The 20,559-nt window shown below is 44.2% G+C and overlaps 2 protein-coding genes across 2 annotated transcripts in view; one reads left to right on the plus strand and one right to left on the minus strand.

Annotated features, from left to right (window-relative positions):
- dtd2 (D-aminoacyl-tRNA deacylase 2) overlaps window positions 1–20,559 on the minus strand; it is a 30,694-nt gene that overhangs the window by 2,900 nt on the left and 7,235 nt on the right. The window lies entirely within an intron of this gene.
- On the plus strand, window positions 10,933–19,670 carry LOC125901208 (V-set domain-containing T-cell activation inhibitor 1-like). Its single transcript, XM_049596770.1, has 5 exons — window positions 10,933–11,250; window positions 15,161–15,508; window positions 16,838–16,909; window positions 17,624–17,713; window positions 18,546–19,670. The coding sequence occupies exons 1-5, from the start codon at window positions 11,199–11,201 to the stop codon at window positions 18,554–18,556; spliced, it is 573 nt and encodes a 190-aa protein (XP_049452727.1). The 5' UTR covers window positions 10,933–11,198; the 3' UTR covers window positions 18,557–19,670.

The following is a 20,559-nucleotide window of genomic DNA, read 5'->3' on the forward strand; positions in this document are numbered from 1 at the left end:
AGGCTGGTGGAGGCCCCCAGGAGACGGCAGAATTCCCTCCAGAAGGTAGAGGTGAACTGGGGCCTCGATCGGAGACCACATCAGGCGGGAGGCCGTGAATCCGAACACGTGTTGCAGAATCAGTTCAGCAGTCTCTTTGGCGATGGAAGCTTGGGCAGGGGCACGAAATGAGCCATTTTACTGAAGCGGTCCACAATAGTCAAAATGGCGGTGTGGCCCTGACAGCGGCAGTCCAGTGACAAAGTCCAAAGAGATGTGGGACCAGGGCGGTGAGGCACAGGCAGGGGTTGCAGGTGGCGGCAGGGGCCTGCCGAGGCGCCTTGTTCTGGTTGCAGATTGGGCAGCGTTAACAAAGTCTCTGGTGTCCTCATCCAAAGTAGCCCACCAGAACCGCCGTTGTAGGACCTCCTTGGTACGGAGGATCCCCGGATGGCAGGTGAGCCGGGAGTCGTGGGCCCACTGCAGAACCTCCGTCCTAAACTCCTGCGGGACGAATAGGCGGTCTTGGGGGCAGGAGCTGGGCCCGGGCTGGTCCTCCAAAGCAGCTCTAACTCGCTCCTCCACCCCCCAGGTGAGAGCGGCCATCAGACGAGAAGTGGGGAGGATGTTGTCAGGGCTGGGGGAGTCCTCTTCCCCGACCATGAACTGACGGGACAGGGCGTCAGGTTTGACGTTGCGGGAGCCTGGACGGTAGGAGAGAGTGAAGTTGAATCTGGCGACGAAGAGGGCCCACCGGGCTTGACGAGAGTTCAGCCTCTTGGCGGCGGATGTACTCCAGATTCTTGTGGTCAGTCCAGACGAGAAAGGGGTCTTGGTTCCTCCAACCAATGGCGCCACTCCTCCAGTGCCAGCTTCACCGCCAACAGTTCTCGATTCCCGATGTAATTTCTTTCAGCTGGGGACAGGCGCCGGGAGAAAAAGGCGCAGGTGAAGCTTCTGGTCCCTGGCAGCACGTTGGGAGAGGACGGCCCCCACCCCCACATCCGAGGTGTCGACTTCTACGACGAACTGTCTCTCGGGGTCAGGGATCAGGAGAATGGGGGCTGAGGTGAACCGCCCCTTCAGGTGCAGGAACACCTCCTCGGCGGCCGAGGTCCACCTGAAAGGGACCTTGGAGGAGGTGAGGGCGGTGAGAGGTGCTGCCACCGTGCCGTAGCCCCGGATGAACCTCCTATAGAAGTTGGCGAACCCCAGGAATCGTTGCAGCTGTTTGCGGGAATCAGGGACGGGCCAGGAGGTGACAGCTGATACCTTGACGGGGTCCATCTCCATGCGGTCCCGGCCTATGATGTACCCCAGGAAGGAGACAGAGGGGGCATGGAACTCGCACTTCTCCGCCTTGACGAACAGGGAGTTCTCCAACAGTCGCTGCAACACTGTCTGGACGTGATGAATGTGTTCTTGCTTGGAGCGGGAGAAGATGAGAATATCGTCTAGGTAGACGAACACGAACTTATTGAGCATGTCTCGGAGCACGTCATTGATGAGGGCTTGGAACACAGCAGGGGCATTGGTGAGGCGAAAGGCATCACCAGGTACTCGTAATGTCCAGTAGGGGTGTTGAAGGCCGTCTTCCACTCGTCTCTCACGGATCCGGACCAGATGGTATGCGTTGCGGAGGTCCAACTTAGTGAAGATGGTGGCCTTGGAGCAGCTCGAAGGCTGAGGCGATGAGGGGGAGAGGGTAGCGGTTCTTCACCGTGATGTCGTTGAGCCCTCTGTAGTCGATGCAGGGCCTTAATGTCACGTCCTTCTTGTCGACGAAGAAGAACCACGCTCCGGCAGGTGAAGAGGAGGGTCGGATGATCCCGGCCAGGCGTCGTTTATGTAGGTCTCCATGGCTTCCCTTTCAGGTGCAGACAGGGAGTAGAGGCGGCCCTTGGGAGGGACGGGCCGGGAAGGAGGTCGATGGCACAGTCGTAGGGCCGATGAGGGGGGGCGAGAGGTGGCCCTAGCCTTGCTAAACACCTCCCGGAAGTCGTGGTAGTCAGGGGCACCATGGAGAGGTCTGAGGTGGAGCAGGGAGTTGGCCGGTGGCGTGGATGCCACTGCTGGTCTGAGGCAGATCTGTTGACAGGAGGGGCTCCATCCCAGGATGGACCCCGTGGACCAGTCTATGTGGGGGTTATGACGGCGAAGCCAGGGGTAGCCAAGAATCAGGGGAAGGTTGGGAGATCTCAGAATGTGAAACTGAATAGTCTCTTGATGTGTGCCAGACAGAAGCATCGAGATGGGAGTGGTTTGATGAGTGACAGTTCCCAGGAGATGACCGTCCAGGGCCCTGGCTGGCACGGGATGAGGGAGAGGGACCCTAATGAGGTCCAGCTGGCGGGCGAGCTCCTCGTCGATCAGGCTGACGTCCGCCCCCAAGTCGATGAATGTGGCGGTGTGGGACCCCTGGCAGCAAAAGCTGGACGTGGAACAGAGGTCTTGGGTCGGGGGCAGAGTTCTGGGAACGGCTCAGCAGAATGCCCCTCTTTACTGCTGAGCCCTCCCTTTTGCTGGACACCGGGAAACAAAATGGCCGGCCTGGCCACAGTAGAGGCAGAGATTTCCCCGGCGTCGTCGCTCTCGCTCCTCCGGCGTTAGGCTGGTCCGCCCCACCTGCATGGGCTCCGCCCCTCCATGTATAGGTTCAGGAGGTGGGACAGGAGGGGCTGGGAATCGACGTTGACGGAAAGATGGCCGGTGATCCCCTCCCTCGTGGCGTTGTTCCCTCCTCCTTGTCTGAATCCGCCTGTCCAGCCTCGTGGTCAACTCAATGAGTCCGTCCAGGGAACTGGGGAGGTCGAACGAAACCAGCTCATCCTTCACGTACGGAGCCAGCCCGTTGAGGAAAGCGTCACATTGGGCGGCAGCGTTCCAATCACTGAGACGAGCCCGGGTCCTGAAGTCAATGGCGTAGTCAGCAACTGTCCGATCCCCTGCCTCTGGCTCATGAGACCCCCTGTAGCATCAGGACCCAGGAAACAGGACCAAAAACCTTAAGCTCCTCTGAGAAGGCCTGGAAAGAGGCGCAGGCTGGTGTGCCTCTCTCCCACTCTGCCGTTCCCCACAGACGTGCCCTTCCAGTGAGGTGGTTGATGGTGAAGGCGACTCTAGCCCCCTCTGTGGCGAAGGTATGAGGTTGCAGGACGAACAGAATGGAACAGTTTGTCAGGAAAGGGTTGCAGCCCTCAGGGTCCCCTGCGTAACTTTCTGGCGCCCCCACCTGGGGCTCGGGTGCAGTGCTAGAGGACGGCCCCGGGGTCGGAGCAGGAGGGGCTGGAGCCGCAGCAGGAATGGCGTGTTGTGTCATGGCGGCCGCCATCTGTTGCACCTGGGCGGCTAGCGAGGTTAGCGCTCGTTCCAGAGCAGACGCCGACTGACGAGCCTCCGCCGCGTTGGAGGCTAACAGAGCCTCATGCTGCTGGAGCATGCCCTCCACCCGGGCTAGGCGAGACTGAGGTGAAGCAGGGTCTGCTGGGTCCATTTCTGGCCAGATTGTACTGAAACGAGTGTGTTTGTGGACCCAAATGCACTACCAGGCTCGCAGGAACAGTTGGTAATGACTTTTATTAGCACCACAGCAAACAGGGAATGCAGCAGGCAGAATAAACACAGAATAAAGTTCGTTCTTCGGGCAAGTTGCCCTCACACAGTCTCTGAGGCTCAGAAGAGGGAAAGAGAAGCGGCCGTGATCAGCCACGGAACCGAGGGGAAGCACCAGAGACCCCGGTTCCACACAGTTCAAAACTCTTTCGGAGAGAGGGGAAGAGATGAAGCTTACGGCAGCCAAAGGTGGCGAGGCAGACGCTCTGTAGGCTGAAGCGCCGGCTGATCGTGCTGAGAAGCCGACGAGGAGTGAGCTGGGGCGAGGTCGGGAGCCGGTGGGGGGGTTGCAGCCAGAAGAGCCGTCAGCGAAGGCAGAAGCACCGTTGAGGAGCAGGCAGGAGGGTAGACGAGGCCGGGCGGAGGAGTCGAGACCAGACGAGCAGGCAGAAACCAGAGACGCTGAAGCAAAGCACGAGGTCGGGGACAGAAGGCAGGTGAGTTTACCGGGAGGCAGACGAGGAGAGCAGGTCGGGGACAGGCAGAGTTGGCACCGGGAGATCAGGCAGGAGAAGAACGCTGGAGAGTCTCGCATAATGCTAAAGAACAATCTGGCAGTGAGTGAAGGTGCTGGAGAGGCTTATATGCAGGGCTGGTAGATGAGCTGCAGCTGTGTAGGCAGGTGAGCAGAGTTGGGCTGATGAGGTGGGCGTGGCTGGCAGGTAGAGTGAAGCAGAGGGAGGGGGAGTGGAAAAACACTGCAGCAGAGTGGCGGGAGAGGACTGAGAGACAGGGATTGTGACAGCCAACAAGTTGTCAGCTGATCTGGAAAATCTCCGTTCAGCTTTCACTTACTTCATCTGTCACATCTCTACTTGACAAAGCCTTGGCTCCCCAGCAAGCATTTTTTGGTTTAAAAAATGTCTAATAGCTGTCTACATGAAGACCTGACGCCTAGGCTAAATCACGGCTGAATTTGGGCTGTCAGTGAAAATTTGGTAGACATCTAACCATAGCCAAAGTGTAGACGTCATCAATTATACGGCTATGTAGAGACCATGTCCAAAAAATGGAGATAAACATATTTTAATTACTGTTGACTCTCCATACGTGATTGAATATCATACCGCACGCCATCTGCAATGGCGAAAATTACATTTAATCAATTTCAAAATTAAATCGGCTAGATTTGGGTTACATGTAGCTAGACTAAATTGGAGTTAAATATAGCCAATACGTTTAAATCACGACTATTGCTTGCTGGGTCTAATCAACACATCCCTCAGTCCACCATGGATCTACATGCCTGAAGAATAACCGAGGCAGAGACTGGTTTATCTGATTGCAGTGAGTTGTAGAGTTGGAGACCGCATATGCTAAACTGAAAACTGAATACGCCTTGTTAGCTGACAAAGTTGATGATCTGGAAAACCGCGCATGCAGATCCAATCTGAGGGTGGTCGGTATCCCGGAGGGGATGGAGGGGTCGGACCCCTTAACCTGTGAGGTGAGCAGTGGATATAATATTACTCGGGAACCAACTGCTGATTTCACACCAGCGGAAGAGCTCGCCCTGGATCAGAACCGAGCAGGATGATGGAGGGGATACGGGGGGGACAGCTACAGACTCTGTCCCACCCACAGAAACCGCCCTCTTCATACAAGGTATATTATTCCAGTATACTGTACATGGAATCAATCATTTTATTCATTCAATTAATCAACCATTGGTGTTATGTGGACTGTCTGACTTTGGATTGTCTTGCAGTATCAGGTGACACACTGACCCTTCTGGAGCCACCGGAAGATGATTCGGTGAGTGTTATTCATTAGAGCCATTTGCTTGACATGTCTTGCAAGTTTACATTAGATCAATACAAATTCTATTTAATGTGGCAGGGTGAAGGCACATCTGCAGCAGGGGATGCCGCAGATGAGGAGGAGACACTTTGTCTGGACTCCAGAAGGTTTGAGGTAACCTGCCAGTCTTGTGGAGATAATTTAGTCCTTAATGTATAAGAAGTCAGTGATGTGGTGCTCATAGAAAATATACAGTACAGGCCAAAAGTTTGGACACACCTTCTCATTCAATGCGTTTTCTTTATTTTCATGACTATTTACATTGTAGATTCTCACTGAAGGCATCAAAACTATGAATGAACACATGTGGAGTTATGTACTTAACAAAAAAAGGTGAAATAACTGAAAACATGTTTTATATTCTAGTTTCTTCAAAATAGCCACCCTTTGCTCTGATTACTGCTTTGCACACTCTTGGCATTCTCTCCATGAGCTTCAAGAGGTAGTCACCTGAAATGGTTTTCCAACAGTCTTGAAGGAGTTCCCAGAGGTGTTTAGCACTTGTTGGCCCCTTTGCCTTCACTCTGCGGTCCAGCTCACCCCAAACCATCTCGATTGGGTTCAGGTCCGGTGACTGTGGAGGCCAGGTCATCTGCCGCAGCACTCCATCACTCTCCTTCTTGGTCAAATAGCCCTTACACAGCCTGGAGGTGTGTTTGGGGTCATTGTCCTGTTGAAAAATAAATGATGGTCCAACTAAACGCAAACCGGATGGGATGGCATGTCGCTGCAGGATGCTGTGGTAGCCATGCTGGTTCAGTGTGCCTTCAATTTTGAATAAATCCCCAACAGTGTCACCAGCAAAACACCCCCACACCATCACACCTCCTCCTCCATGCTTCACAGTGGGAAGCAGGCATGTGGAATCCATCCGTTCACCTTTTCTGCGTCTCACAAAGACACGGCGGTTGGAACCAAAGATCTCAAATTTGGACTCATCAGACCAAAGCACAGATTTCCACTGGTCTAATGTCCATTCCTTGTGTTTCTTGGCCCAAACAAATCTCTTCTGCTTGTTGCCTCTCCTTAGCAGTGGTTTCCTAGCAGCTATTTGACCATGAAGGCCTGATTCGCGCAGTCTCCTCTTAACAGTTGTTCTAGAGATGGGTCTGCTGCTAGAACTCTGTGTGGCATTCATCTGGTCTCTGATCTGAGCTGCTGTTAACTTGCGATTTCTGAGGCTAGTGACTCGGATGAACTTATCCTCAGAAGCAGAGGTGACTCTTGGTCTTCCTTTCCTGGGTCGGTCCTCATGTGTGCCAGTTTCGTTGTAGCGCTTGATGGTTTTTGCGACTCCACTTGGGGACACATTTAAAGTTTTTGCAATTTTCCAGACTGACTGACCTTCATTTCTTAAAGTAATGATGGCCACTCGTTTTTCTTTAGTTAGCTGATTGGTTCTTGCCATAATATGAATTTTAACAGTTGTCCAATAGGGCTGTCGGCTGTGTATTATCCTGACTTCTGCACAGCACAACTGATGGTCCCAACCCCATTGATAAAGCAAGAAATTCCACTAATTAACCCTGATAAGGCACACCTGTGAAGTGGAAACCATTTCAGGTGACTACCTCTTGAAGCTCATGGAGAGAATGCCAAGAGTGTGCAAAGCAGTAATCAGAGCAAAGGGTGGCTATTTTGAAGAAACTAGAATATAAAACATGTTTTCAGTTATTTCACCTTTTTTTGTTAAGTACATAACTCCACATGTGTTCATTCATAGTTTTGATGCCTTCAGTGAGAATCTACAATGTAAATAGTCATGAAAATAAAGAAAACGCATTGAATGAGAAGGTGTGTCCAAACTTTTGGCCTGTACTGTATTTGTAACAGGACACAGATGAACAGCCTGACAGCCTGCCTGGAAATGAGGCAATGAGTATTGCCTGAAGGACATCCACTGTGTCCACAATTGCTGTGCTCATAGATATGTGTTTTACAGAATTCACAAACTGTCAGACAGCTATATGCTACTCATCTGAGGAAGCAAATAGCCCTGGCAGATGTCAAGCTCCAGTGTGAGAAGAGAAAGCTGCAGGACATGGAGCTTGACAGACAAATTAAAAGGAAAAACCTTAAGGAAACTTGACTTAGAAATCAAGCAACTAGAGAAAGAAGTAAGTGATTTTAATGCACACTGTAAGCATGACTGTGATGCAATGTATTAATCAATATTATTTCTCTCTTTCTCTCCACAGCTCCAATCAGACAGTGACTGATAGCTGCTTTTTGCAGTTTCATTAAATAGCTGCTTATAGCAGGATTGTATTTTCATGTTTTAGTTTTATAAAAAGTATAAATCACTTAAGATAAAAGCAAGTCATCTGAGGAAGCAAATCTGCACCCTGGCAGATGTCAACCTCCAGTGTGAGAAGAGAAAGCTGCAGGACATGGAGCTTGACAGACAAAAAAGAAAGACCTTACAGAAACTGGACTTGGAAATTAAGAAACTACAGAAAGAAGTAAGTGACTTTAACGCACACTGTAAGCAGCATGACTGTGATGCAATGTATTAATCAAAATTATTTCTCTCTTTCTCTCCACAGCTCAAAGCAGACAGTGACTGATTTTAGTATTTTTCATTTAAATAAAATGAGGTCAAAGAATATTGTGGTTTCATGTTTTCATTTATTGATTGTAAAGTACACTGGATTTATTGGTCCAGTTAACTGGGAATATAATTTGGGAAGGTCATACAGTTATGAAACCTAATAACCACTAATTGTGTTAATGCCAAATACACCTACTTGTATGTTTATTCCAACAATTAATCCTTTTATTGGTAAGGATATGTGCATGCCAAAGTATGCTTGGGCTATGACAAAATGTTTTAAATGTTTTTTTTTTCATTATTGTAGGCTTAATGTATTTTGTTCAAAAATTAGGCAAATACATACATAAGAACATGAAATGACAATAAAACACATTGATTTTCAATTGCAGTGACAGCTGACTGGACAGATAAGGCACCAGGCTAAACTAAGCCTGGTTGTTAGCCTGGTCGGGACCACGCTAAGTGCACAGAATAAATCTCAATGGCAACATATGTGCCTCTGCTTTCAAACAACCGAATCAACGCTAAATTAAGCCAGGATAACCAACATATCCCGGTTTAATCCCTTATCTAAGTTTCGAACAACAGGCCCCAGACACCGGGCCTTCATCATGCTTTTTCAAAGCTTCCAGGACAATGAACACATCCTCAGGAAGAGACGGGAGGATTTGCGCTTTCGTGGGCACAAGATCTCTCTCTACCCCGACTTCAGTGCAAGTTTGGCCCAGAGACGCGCTGACTTCAATGACGTCAAAGCCAAACTGTACCAAAGGAACATTCGCTTTGGACTTCTCTATCCTGCTCGCCTCCGCGTGGATCATGATGGACAAACTTTTTATTTCGACTCCTCTGAAGCTGCCCATGCTTCTACAATTCACACTGGCAAGACTGATGTGTATGACGAGAAAACATTCAACAAGGTAAACGAGGATAGAGTCACGCTACCTTGCCATATTTAGTTGTAACTGTTGAACTATATAGCCTGGACATAATTTGGTTCATAGATATAGCCTACCTGCTGCTCACGAAATGGACATCTGAGTTGTTATTTGATCATATGTTTATGCTCTCTTATATGTTATTTATTTATTTAATTATTTTATTTCTCTGGTTTAGCTACCAGCTGGCTTCAATCTATTTTGTGAATGACAAACTAGAAACTAACGTGATTAAATTTCTTATGTTTGAGGTTAAACATTAAAACGTTGATAATCTGGCCAGTGTTTATTTTTTCTCTGGATATAGTATTATCTGTTAAGCTGTAATCACCGTTTCTCTCTCTCTCTCTCTCTCTCTCTCTCTCTTTAGATATACTACTGTATCTTTATAGATGCATTCTGGTAACATGCTTAATACTGGCCACCTAACTATTACTGCTATATCTATCTATACTTTATCTATTTATGTTTGTTTTACTCAGGCAAATCTAGCAATTAGTTTAATTTAATTTATATTACAAGGGCTTGACTCTGTTATTCTCAGATTCATTTTTAGGCTATTTATCCCCTCCTTATCAGTCCCTCCGCTGTTGTGGCAGCAATTGAACTTTGAGAGAGAGGGTGATGACATGCAGCAAAGGGCCACAGGCTGGATTCGAGTCCGGGCTGCAGCGGCAACATCCTTGTACACAGGGCACCTGCTCTACCCACTAAGCCACCGACGCCCCAACAACTCGGAAATCACCTACTCCACCTCTATTGTCTGCTTGGCTGAAGGACATGTTGTTGTTTTTGCACTTAGAAAAGATAAAATTTACACGTAGAGGTTCTAGCAAGCGTTTTCTATTGAAGTGGCAACCTTTCCTTGTGTATTTATATGGTTTAGCTGTTTTTCCCCCTGATTGATTTCCTCGCTTGACACTATCAGCCCGCAATAAGCCCCAGAGCAAGGCATTCCTCAATTCCATGACCAGATACAAGTTGAAGCAGAGGTTTTTTGAATTTTTATTCACCTTTTTTTTTTCAATTTATTTATTTATTTATTTATTTTTTATTAATTTCCTGTCCTCCCATGCCTTTTTGGGCTGTTTGGGTACTCTTTTATTTGCTTTCCGTTTTTTTGGTTGTTTGTTTTTGTAATTGTTGTTGCTGTTTCTGTAATGTGTGTGGGGCTGCAGCTGATAACCGTTTTCAATGTCAATTGATCTGTCAATTATCTCTTCAAATGATTGATTGGTTGTTTGGTTTATGAGGTATTGGTAAAGTATGTAAAATGTTTCGCTCTGTCTCGACCAGCAGTCCACAGCTCAAGGACATCTAGTCTGCAAACTTGGATAGTTGAAGTGACTTGGGAATGTCGTAGTTTTGAGGCTGTAAACAGAGAATTTTCACCTTTATGTTTCTTTTTTTTTCTCTTTCTCCCTTTTTCTTCCTGAAAATGTATTCATAATGTTTGATTTGTCGAGACAGTTGGGGATTGATCTGGTAGTTGGTACCTAGAAGAGTAGTCGACTAATTGTTGCAGCTCTGAAAGTGTGTTGTCGTTGTGTACGGTATGGTGGGGTGAAGAAAATATGAAATAATCACAGAGACTGGTGTTCAGTGGGATGTGAGCATTCTTAAACTAACATCTGTACAGATGTGAAGCCCTGACTGTATCTGACTGATCTTTAATGAAAGCTGTTGTCTTGTATTTTTTTTTCCTCTGAAAATATGAACCTTATAGTCAAACACAGTTTATTCAGCCTGTGTAGTTGAGGGGACAGGTCAAACTGATATGATGCTGATTTACAGGAGAATTCATGTCAAATGGAGGATAAACCATGAACATAAACTACAGATCACCTGTAAAGCATTTTAATAAATTAATCTATCATAAGTAAAACAAACTGATATACGGATCTGATCACTTTTTTCATGAATTGCATCATTCCAGACAAGATGTAAGTGTGTCTGTGACTTCCTGTGCGGACTGAAGGCTGCTGGAAACTGTCGGGAAACTGTCTGACTTCACCGCTATTTGTCACCGCCCCCCGCTGCGGCCGCCTGCTCTCGTCTACTTTTCAGGCGAGGCGCAGTTCATCTCGAACACTTGCGCTTCAAAAAAATCGACACTGTGTCGAGCTAGCATAACACCACTAGTTATTTGCCAACCGCCAGTAAACAGGAGGAAAAGACAAAGAAGAAGCAAGTTTACATGACAACGGAGACGGTGCCGTTTCCACTCTTCATCTGGGACGAGCCGCCACCTTCAGCTGCAGCCGCCTGGTCTCGTGTACTTCCCAGCTCCCTGCAATACCTCCATTCCTTACATCATGAAGTCAATGCTTCTGAATTTGCTGTCTCTGGCTGTCTGGAGCGTTACAGGTAGGCTACGTGACATTTGTGTTTTGATTAAGGATGGGTACCGGTTACTGTAGGTGACATTAACCCTTAACGGGTAAGAAGCCACGTGACGAGGCTGAAGTTGGCACCTTATTCACAGCCAGTTATTGGAATTTTGCGGTCCACCTTAAAAGTGTCATTACGCCTGTAGATGGGTATTCACAGAGATATTGGATGAAGCGAGATACCCCACTCAGCTCACGTCATGATTCAGTGACAACAGCGCCACGCCCCCGTAGGAGACTCGCGGCAGCTCTGAATGTATTGTCGTTAATGAGGAAAATGAACGTGATCACAATTTATGGTCAATTCTTTCGCCTTATAGTTACTAAAATAAATATTGGGTTCATTTTCCACAAGCCACACATCTTCCCAATATTCTGACACTAAAGCTGCATTTTTCATCCGCACAGATCAAGAGAAAGTTAACTTTGTTTGAACCCTGTCCGTCTCAGAAAACAAGTTCTCGCGAGATCTTGTGATCTTGATAACAGGTCATAAAATCACAGTTAGCTTACGAACAGTTATTTACCGCTAGTAATAAATAAAAAATGCCCAAGCTTTGTGCAGCAATAGGCTGCAATAATAGGAAGAATGTATTTTCATCCCACCTGCTTCTCGATTCGCCAGCTTCCGATTCGGCACTTAAGGGGAAAGTTAAGGGGAAATTAACTTAATGTGCAATGCGACTGTTTGTCCACTGATTGTCTGTTTTTTGTGACACATCTGGACGCCGCCCCATGCACACACACGCGCTTTAACCAAGGCGGCGGCCAAAATCACCCAGGCGGGCCGCCTGGCCGCCTTTGTCTTAGATAGGCAAGGAAAACCCTGTGTTTGGGTACAAGCTGCTCGAGTTGGCTTGGTGTTTGTGCTCGTCTCCTCCATGTGGGCAGCGTCAGCCTCGCTTTGAGTGAATGCAGACTAGATGGAGGGGGCGGAGACACGTAACTTAACGGCGTAAGTTTTTTGGTTTTGTTTTTTCTCAAGGAGACAGCGCGGGGAAAGTAATAAGCGAAATCACCGACATGAGTAAGATTAGGTTAGAGGGTCTGAATGTCGGTTTCGGTATATTTTCGGTTAATTGCCCAGCCCTACTCACAACACTTGTGGAGATCCAAGGGGAGAGGGGGTAGCAACACAACTCCACCTAATGGAGGCTGAGGGCGCCCCAGATTCAAACGGCCAAAAACACATAATTGAAACCATAAAATATCTCCATACTGCTCGTCCGTAGTGATTCAAGTGTCCTGAAACCCCGACATAAAAAGTTGTTTGGAAAAACGTCATTTGAACTCTGTTTTTAGCCTCATTGTAGTGTGTAGCTCAAACTGCCTCTCTGTACACCGAGCTCACATGTGTGCGTTTGCGCGAGCGTTTGCTTACCTGTACATCCATGTTTGCATCACGGTCTCGTGCAAGTTACACTATACAAGGAGGATTGAATTTCATAGACTTTAGCTCACTCAACAATACATTTAAAATAAACTGGATCAAACAATATCTCAAAAACCCTATTTCCATCTGGAATTGTATCTCTCATCATGTCTTAGGTGGCCTAAAATTCATTCTGCTCTGCAACTATGACATACAAAAAATCCCAATGAAACTTTCCAACTTCCATCAACAGGTTCTTTTGGCATGTGATGTTATATCTGGAACAACTCTAATATTGTCTTTAAGAACAAGTCATTATTTTATGATAAATGGTTCAACAATGTTATTTTACTAATCAGTCAACTCTTTAATAAAGAAGGGTTACTGTACAGTTACTCAGAATTCCTTGCAAAGTATAAGATTCCAGTAAGCCCAAAATAATTTTCTATAGTGTTTGATGCTGTTCTTTCTGGTCTTTGTATGCTATTCAGAACAGTTGATGTCTCTTTGCCTTTAATAATGTCACCCCCAGACCCAATTCAACTTCCTTTAGGTAAAATCTGTTTCTCCACCTGTAAAGGCTCCAACTCTAAAATCAGGTCCACGTTTCAGGCAGATCTAGTCTCCACCTCCCCTGCAACCTTCCACTGGAGTAAATCTGTCCCTAACATTGACTGGAAAAAAATGTGGTCCCTACCACAAAAGTTCATTTTAACGAACAATACCAAAGAAGTCTCTTTCAAGCTGCTCCACAGGTTTTACCCAACAAAAGTGCTCTTACACAAGTTTAAACAAGACATTGATGTTAACTGTTCTTTCTGTGGTTTGCACTCGGAAACCACCTCACACTTATTTTGGTCTTGTGAATTTACACATAAACTATGGAAAGACTTTCATTCATTTGTCATCAATAATATTTTCCCAAATTTTACTCTGTACTACCAAAATGCCTTTTTTTATGTTTTAATTTTTCATTTTGATTTTTGGCTATTTTGACTATAATAAGAAGGACACTGATGCTTTCGTTCTCACAAATCTTATCTTATTTGTTGCCAAATTCCACATTCAAAGTGTAAATTCTCAAAACAAAAACCTCTTTTTTGGTATTTAAATCAAAAATAGAACAATACATAGGAACTCTCTCATTCGCAAAACAAAAAAGCTCTTAAAACGATTAATATCTGTACTATGTTTAATGTGTTTATTTGAAAATACTCTTGTGTATACTAATTTATTTTTTTTACTTTTATGTACGTTTTATTTACTTTTATTTACTTTTTTATTTTTATATTATTTATATCATTTTCTCCTTTTCTATTCTCTGCTTTCTCATTGGTAAATGTTTATTTCCTTTTGTAATGGACTGTTTGAAACATGTCTGATACATTTGTTGTGTTTGTAAGGTTGTTGCCTTCAATAAAGCTGATTGAGGAAAAAAAAACAAAACTGCTGGCTGAGACAAACAGCCCCTCCTCTCTACACCAGCATGTAACCAGCCAAGCTGACTGACTCAAATACAGGGCACACGCCGAATCATCTACATCATCATGCTAATTTGAATAAATTTTCTGGAACTTTGAGGTGCGGTGGAAACACAAACCACACAGATTACCAGGAATTCACCCAGGTAAATAAATTCCTGGTAATAAAAGTTCCTGGAAATGTTGGTGGAAAAGGGGCTTATGATAGGAACGGTTTGGACATTAATTTAATTAATAAACCATCAAGAGCTATGAACGCACGATTCCCTGTGACATTCACATCAGTAAACGCTGCACAATAATGTAATCTAAATGCATCCAAAAACAACAAGTCGATTAATATGTTTGTAGTCATACAGTTACCGGCCAGGGTGTGCCCTTTAAGGAGATTGGTGTGTGTAATGTAGCCCTTATTGTTGTCCTCTATAGGCTTGTAGAGTTAAGTGAGTCGGTTATTTCTCCCCTCTGGTGAACTGAAGAAAAGTCACGGCAGCTATAGCATCTGGGTGTTCGGTAAGAGCGATAAAGCCCTGCTGTAACATCTATTACGGCTGCTGCAGCTAAACAGTATGAGGTGGGATGGGAAAAGACTGCAGAACGTGTTAACAGGGACCAATTATTCAATAATGTCAATACTCTGCAGTGTAGTGTCCCCTAACTCACTTCACACATTAATGGTCTCCTGCTGATCATACTACAATGCTCAATTTGGGAAATATGCTTGGACATCATCTTTGAGTCCAGTATTTAGCTCTTATAATAGGCTCCATGACCCTGATGTGCCCAAGTCCAAATATTAGCACAACAGTATAGCCTAGAGGATGGAAATGTGCACTATTTTGTATTTTCTTATCATGATTTTTTTTTAGGAAATTTTGTTAAAATTTGTGCTACATTTAGTTGAAAACTTTTTTTATAGGCCTGTGAACTGTAATAAAAGACCAGCTGTTCAGCTGTCTTTGTCTTAATCAATATTGAGAAACAAAGTGTTATAGTGTGATGCTGCAACAGTAATGCAATGTTTGTTTACCCAGGAGAGTCTGATGTGACCGGCAAACATGAAACAGTTGAAGCCAAAGTGGGGGATGACATTGTTCTGCCATGCTACAAAGAGCCCACATACGACCTGAAGACTGTAAGAGTTGAGTGGACTCACAAGGAAAAAGAAGTGCACCTCTATCGAAAAGGGAAGGATGAGCTAGAGTATCAGGACAGGAATTTCACAGGTAGAACATCTCTGTTCCATGATCAAATGGCCGCCGGAAATATTTCACTGAGACTGAGCCAAGTAGATGATCGGGATGTTGGAAATTACATCTGCCTTGTTAAGGTCAAAGACTCACCCGAAGAAGTCAGACAATGCGATATTCTTCTCAGTATCGGTGGGTATTTCTAACCTAAAATGAAAAAAGTGAAAATATATATATGTTACATGTTAAAGGTCCAGTGTGTAGGATCTTTGAGGATACATTGACAGAAATGGAATATGATATGGTACGTTTATTTAGTGTTTAATCACCTGAAAATAAAACACGTGTTTTCATTGCCTAAGAATGAGCCATTTATATCTACATAGGGAACTGGTCCTCGCCTACATACACCACCATGTTGCACTGCAATGTTTCTACAGTAGCCCAGGGTGGACAAACCAAATACTGGGCCATTCATATTTTTGTATTGGCCACCTTAATTGGCAGCTCCTCCGCGACAAGAGCATCTGTAAAACACAGATTTTTAAATGTGAAACTGCTTTATCCAGTGTTTTCTTAAGTAACAGAAAAAAAGATGAGCAAACATGAGCAGGTGCGAGGCTACCAACACGTCTTACGCAGAACAGTGTCTGAAAAACACTTGTTCTATGGGTTGAAATCACCTGGTCTGTTTTTTTAGAGAAAGAGACCCCTGTGGATAATTCAGCTCCCAATAAACCTCCCCTGAACAATGAACACTGAAGGAACTCTAACCAGTAAAAGTTTCAGCTGGTTGCAGTCTTTAATCCTCACCATCAGATGCCACAAAATCGCTCTAAATCTGACACACTGGACCTATAAATCAGTCCCTCCAGAAAATGCGATTTTGCGATTGCAATAATTAACGCAAATTCAACGAAAGGGTGCAATATTTGCGGGGGCTTGCAATTTTTTCAAAAGTCCCATGATTTTTCTGCGTTTTACCACATTTTCCGGCCGACCAGAAGTCATTTTTTGCAACATTATTGGAGTCCATGTTTTGAAACTAATTAAATAAAACCAAAGAACAGAACTATAAAAAACATTTGCAGCTATTTTTGTAATATTCAGTATGATTATTATAGCAAGTGACTTAGTTTTTTGGAGGTAGTAGTTTCATTAAAAAAAAAATCACATTTTTTTCTCCTTTTGTCATTAGCCACAATTTTTGTCATTTGCAGCAATTTCCCGCAAAAAATCACATAAAAATGCCACATTTTTATCTCAATTTTTGACAAAATTGGCCACAAATTCAAGGTTTTTGCTGTGAGATCCTGGAGAGACTGATAAATACACTTCATCTTGTAAAGTTGTTACATATTACAGTTGAATAGGAAAGAAGAGCAACACATCAGATCAGACAAATCCAGGGAAGTAAATGTCTTGAGTAATGTTAAATTGTATCCCCATTTACTGACACTGGCATAACAGCTGGTCTGTCTTTTTTTCCCATATCGCCATTTTTCCCGTATTTTTCCACAGTGCCAGAGCGAGAGCCAGAGCCAGAGCGAGAGCCAGAGCGAGAGCGAGAGCCAGAGGCAGGAAAGAGTCACAGTAAGTACCAAGCTCTGTCTTTCATGTCCCCTATGAAATACACGCAGATGGTCAGGTCAGCAACGTCATCTCAAAACTTGTTTCTTCTCAAAGGCATGATATTGATGATTTAACGTTTTTTGCTTGACTTTGATTTAAAGAGGCTGCAGTAAATATTTTGTAATACCCTCATGCCGACAAGAAGTCCAGTGTAGTTTTTTTAATCCACAAAACTCGTTCGGGGTATCAGAGGATAACAGCTATCCGGAATAACAGCTACACTTGAAGTGTGGGGCAGCCTAACTGACCACGGTGAGAAATGATGCTATAAAAGTGGAGTAAATTACGTCTTTTCAAGTCAGTTTTGCATGCCGTGGCTTCAGGGCACTTGGATTACGACGGACGGGCCGTTCTGACGTTTTTAAAATGCATTTGCGGAGTTTTATTACATTTTCAAAATGTGGGTTCCATGCACTTCAAGTGTAGCTGTTATTCCAGCTAGCTGTTATCCTCCGATACCCCGAACGAGTTTTGTGGATTAAAGACTACACTGGACTTCTTGTCGGCATGAGGGTCAGAAAGTACTGTCTGTATTTTCATTCTAAAGTGGCCATTTCCTTTAAGTATGAATTGTGACCTGAAGCAGGAGAAGTGGATGTGAAAAATGGATGGATCTGTGTTATTTTAATCGCACAGTGAAGAACAAATCTTGACATCTTTTCTCTTTTCTTTCAGTAAACTATGGTTACTTTGGTTTTGCCATTCTTGTCATTGGAATTCCTGGAATTGCTGTCTATTTGATATGGAGGAGATGTAAAACTACCAGTAAGTTACAAATTTCTCTTCACTTCTTTTTCCCCATTTAAAAGAATAGGCTCACAATTTTTAAGCCGGTCTTAAAAATATGGTGAAATGCCCATACAGTGGAACAGATTTCTCAGATTTGTCACTGCTGTTAGAAGAAAGACTGGAAAAAGTGCAAACCTATAGTTTGGCACTTAAAAGTGTTGCTCAATAAACCACAAGTGGGTCAAATCGAACCCATATTAGAATCAATAGTTTTTGTTATAATTGCATGCTATAGTATATATATACACCTTACTGCACAAATATATTGAATAATTAAAGATCAGTTATGTTTACTTGTAATTAGAACACATTGTAACACTTACTTTTTTTTATTTTTCCATAGAAACAGCGTGGAATATGGTTAACAGTCAGTAAAGAAAGTACTGTACCCTATTATGTATATGCAGATATAACTTCTGTGTCATTCGTCCCTCGTTCACACAGTTTATCAAATATGTTCAAATGTAGCAGCCATTTCAACACTTCATATAAAGAAATACAGAGGGCAGAAGAAGAAAAATAGATGATGATAGACATACCTGTAAAGGTTTGTGCATCTTTGCAAATATTTTGTTTTACAAACCTGGTCTTGTAGTAATTACACTCACAGGGCTCATTAGTCAACTGCTATTGCTGGCTAATGCTAGTCAGTCTCAATAGCTGCTCCATTTTCTCTCTTTTGTTCTGTTAATTTCCTCCTGGTATTTTGTTCCATAACAGTTATTTGAGGTCAGTTACAGTCAGTTAGCAAAATTGTCAGCTAAACTTTAACCTAATACTAATCTCTAACCTGTTTTGTGTCATACAGGAGGCCTGTAACAGGAGAGGATGCAACCGGCCAAACAACCAAGGAAAAGAACAAGGACAATCCCAAGACAATCTGAGTCTGACAACATGAGCTATATGATACAGTGTCACTAGTACGTACTAGTACGTAGTAGTATAGCTTTTGGTTCTTGGACCCAGCTACCAATCTCAAAACCTACTGGCCAGCACTTTGAAAGCAATAAGTTTCTGGGGGAAACGACTAATACTGGAAGTGATGTCCAGGCCAAAACTCCATATTTGTGTTCATTTCTCATCTTTAAAAAGACAAGCAATTATATACTGTGGACCTCAATACATCTCAGACTTGGCCTATAAATAGAAACTTGAACACTTCCAATACCAATATTTTCTATCATGTGCCTCCAGTAGAACAAAACACCAGCTATGAGTCATTTGGATCTAGATTTCTTCATCTTTTCATATGGCAATATATGTATATTGTAGAAAATTATGTGGTAGGTAGTCATCTGGATTTTCTGGATTGATGACAAATTCTAGCTTGGAAATCCAGACTCAAATGTAGAAAGAAAGAAAGAAGTGCAAATTATAATTTTCTAGGGGCGGGGCATCTGTATTTCCAGGTTAGACAAATTCACCTTCAAGCTGCATATTGATGCACTGACAAAAAAATTACAAATTAAGCTTTGTATAGAAACAAGTCTCGTTTCCCTCCATCATGTAGAAAGAAGATTGTGGAAGCAATCTTTGTTTCAGTTATATGGTGACGTAATTTATCGCCATGCAGCAGCCTCCACCATTCAGCCCTTAGATTTATAACCGCAGACAGCCATAGCATTCATCATTGTCTTCTTTATCAGAGAATGGGTTGGCCTTCTCTGTCTATTACAAGGGACCAGCATTTGTTTTTATTTATTGTGCACCACACCTGGAACAAATTGCAGTGCACTTTGAAACTTGATAGTCTTGTTATAACAGGTCATTCCAGATTAGAGTTTAGATTCTCTGCCTGAGCCCAAACCCAATCTTGATCCATGACAGCAAAAAGACGGGGACCTCGACACTCTAAATGTATATTATTGCACTGTATCGGGCTTTTGAAATTGTTTATTTTATGCTGTTATTTATGTACTCCAATCTGTCTTCGAAAAAGAAAAGGTAAATAAAGGGTTTACCAGCTCAGTGTCCTAGCGGTAGAGTGTCCGCCCTGAGACTGGGAGGTCGTGGGTTCGATCCCCGGCCGGATCATACCAAAGACTAAAAGAATGGGACCCATTGCCTCCCTGCTTGGCACTCAGCATCAGGGGTTGGAAATTGGGGATTAGATTACCAGGATTCCCGAGCGTGGCACCGCTGCTGCTCACTGCTCCCTCAGGGGATGGGTCAAATGCGGAGAACAAATTTCACACATCCAGGTGTGTGACAATCAGTGGAACTTTAACTTTAACTTTTAATGATAACCAGCGGTGGAGGCAATAGCATCACCAAAGCGCCCACCCTCCAGTTCCCCTCCTTGTTAACACCATGTTGTTAGTGCTGTTCACACTGTTAGCACTTTTAGCTGCTAGCTGCCAGCGTGGCCACACTGATACTGAGAGCCACGTGCAGGCATCTTAATCGGAATCAGCAACAGCTCCTTTTTAAAATATTGTTTTTAACGAAGTTCTGGTGTTAAAATGTCAGCAATGACAAGCACAATTTTTCTTATGCTTATCTAAAAAAGGTACCTGAGTGCGAAATTTTTCCTTCACTGGATACAAGGGATAGCAGGTGGTCTCCTGTTTGCTCTCATGATGGCGCTGTTGTCTGTCTTGTGTGAATCCACTAAGGTACATATTAGCTCACTGTCACAGCGATGTGATGGGTGTCAGGTTTCATAGGAACATAATTAATTATTAATATGTAAATTCTGATAACAACGGCTCTATTAATGTGTGTTCTATGTATGGGAAACAATATGATATAAAGTATAACAGTGCAAAAATTGTTATTATGATCTGAAGAACTAAGGAAGATAAATATATGGCGTTTCCTGA

The sequence above is a fragment of the Epinephelus fuscoguttatus genome, linkage group LG14, assembly GCF_011397635.1.
Source record: "Epinephelus fuscoguttatus linkage group LG14, E.fuscoguttatus.final_Chr_v1".
Taxonomy (NCBI): Eukaryota; Metazoa; Chordata; class Actinopteri; order Perciformes; family Serranidae; genus Epinephelus; species Epinephelus fuscoguttatus.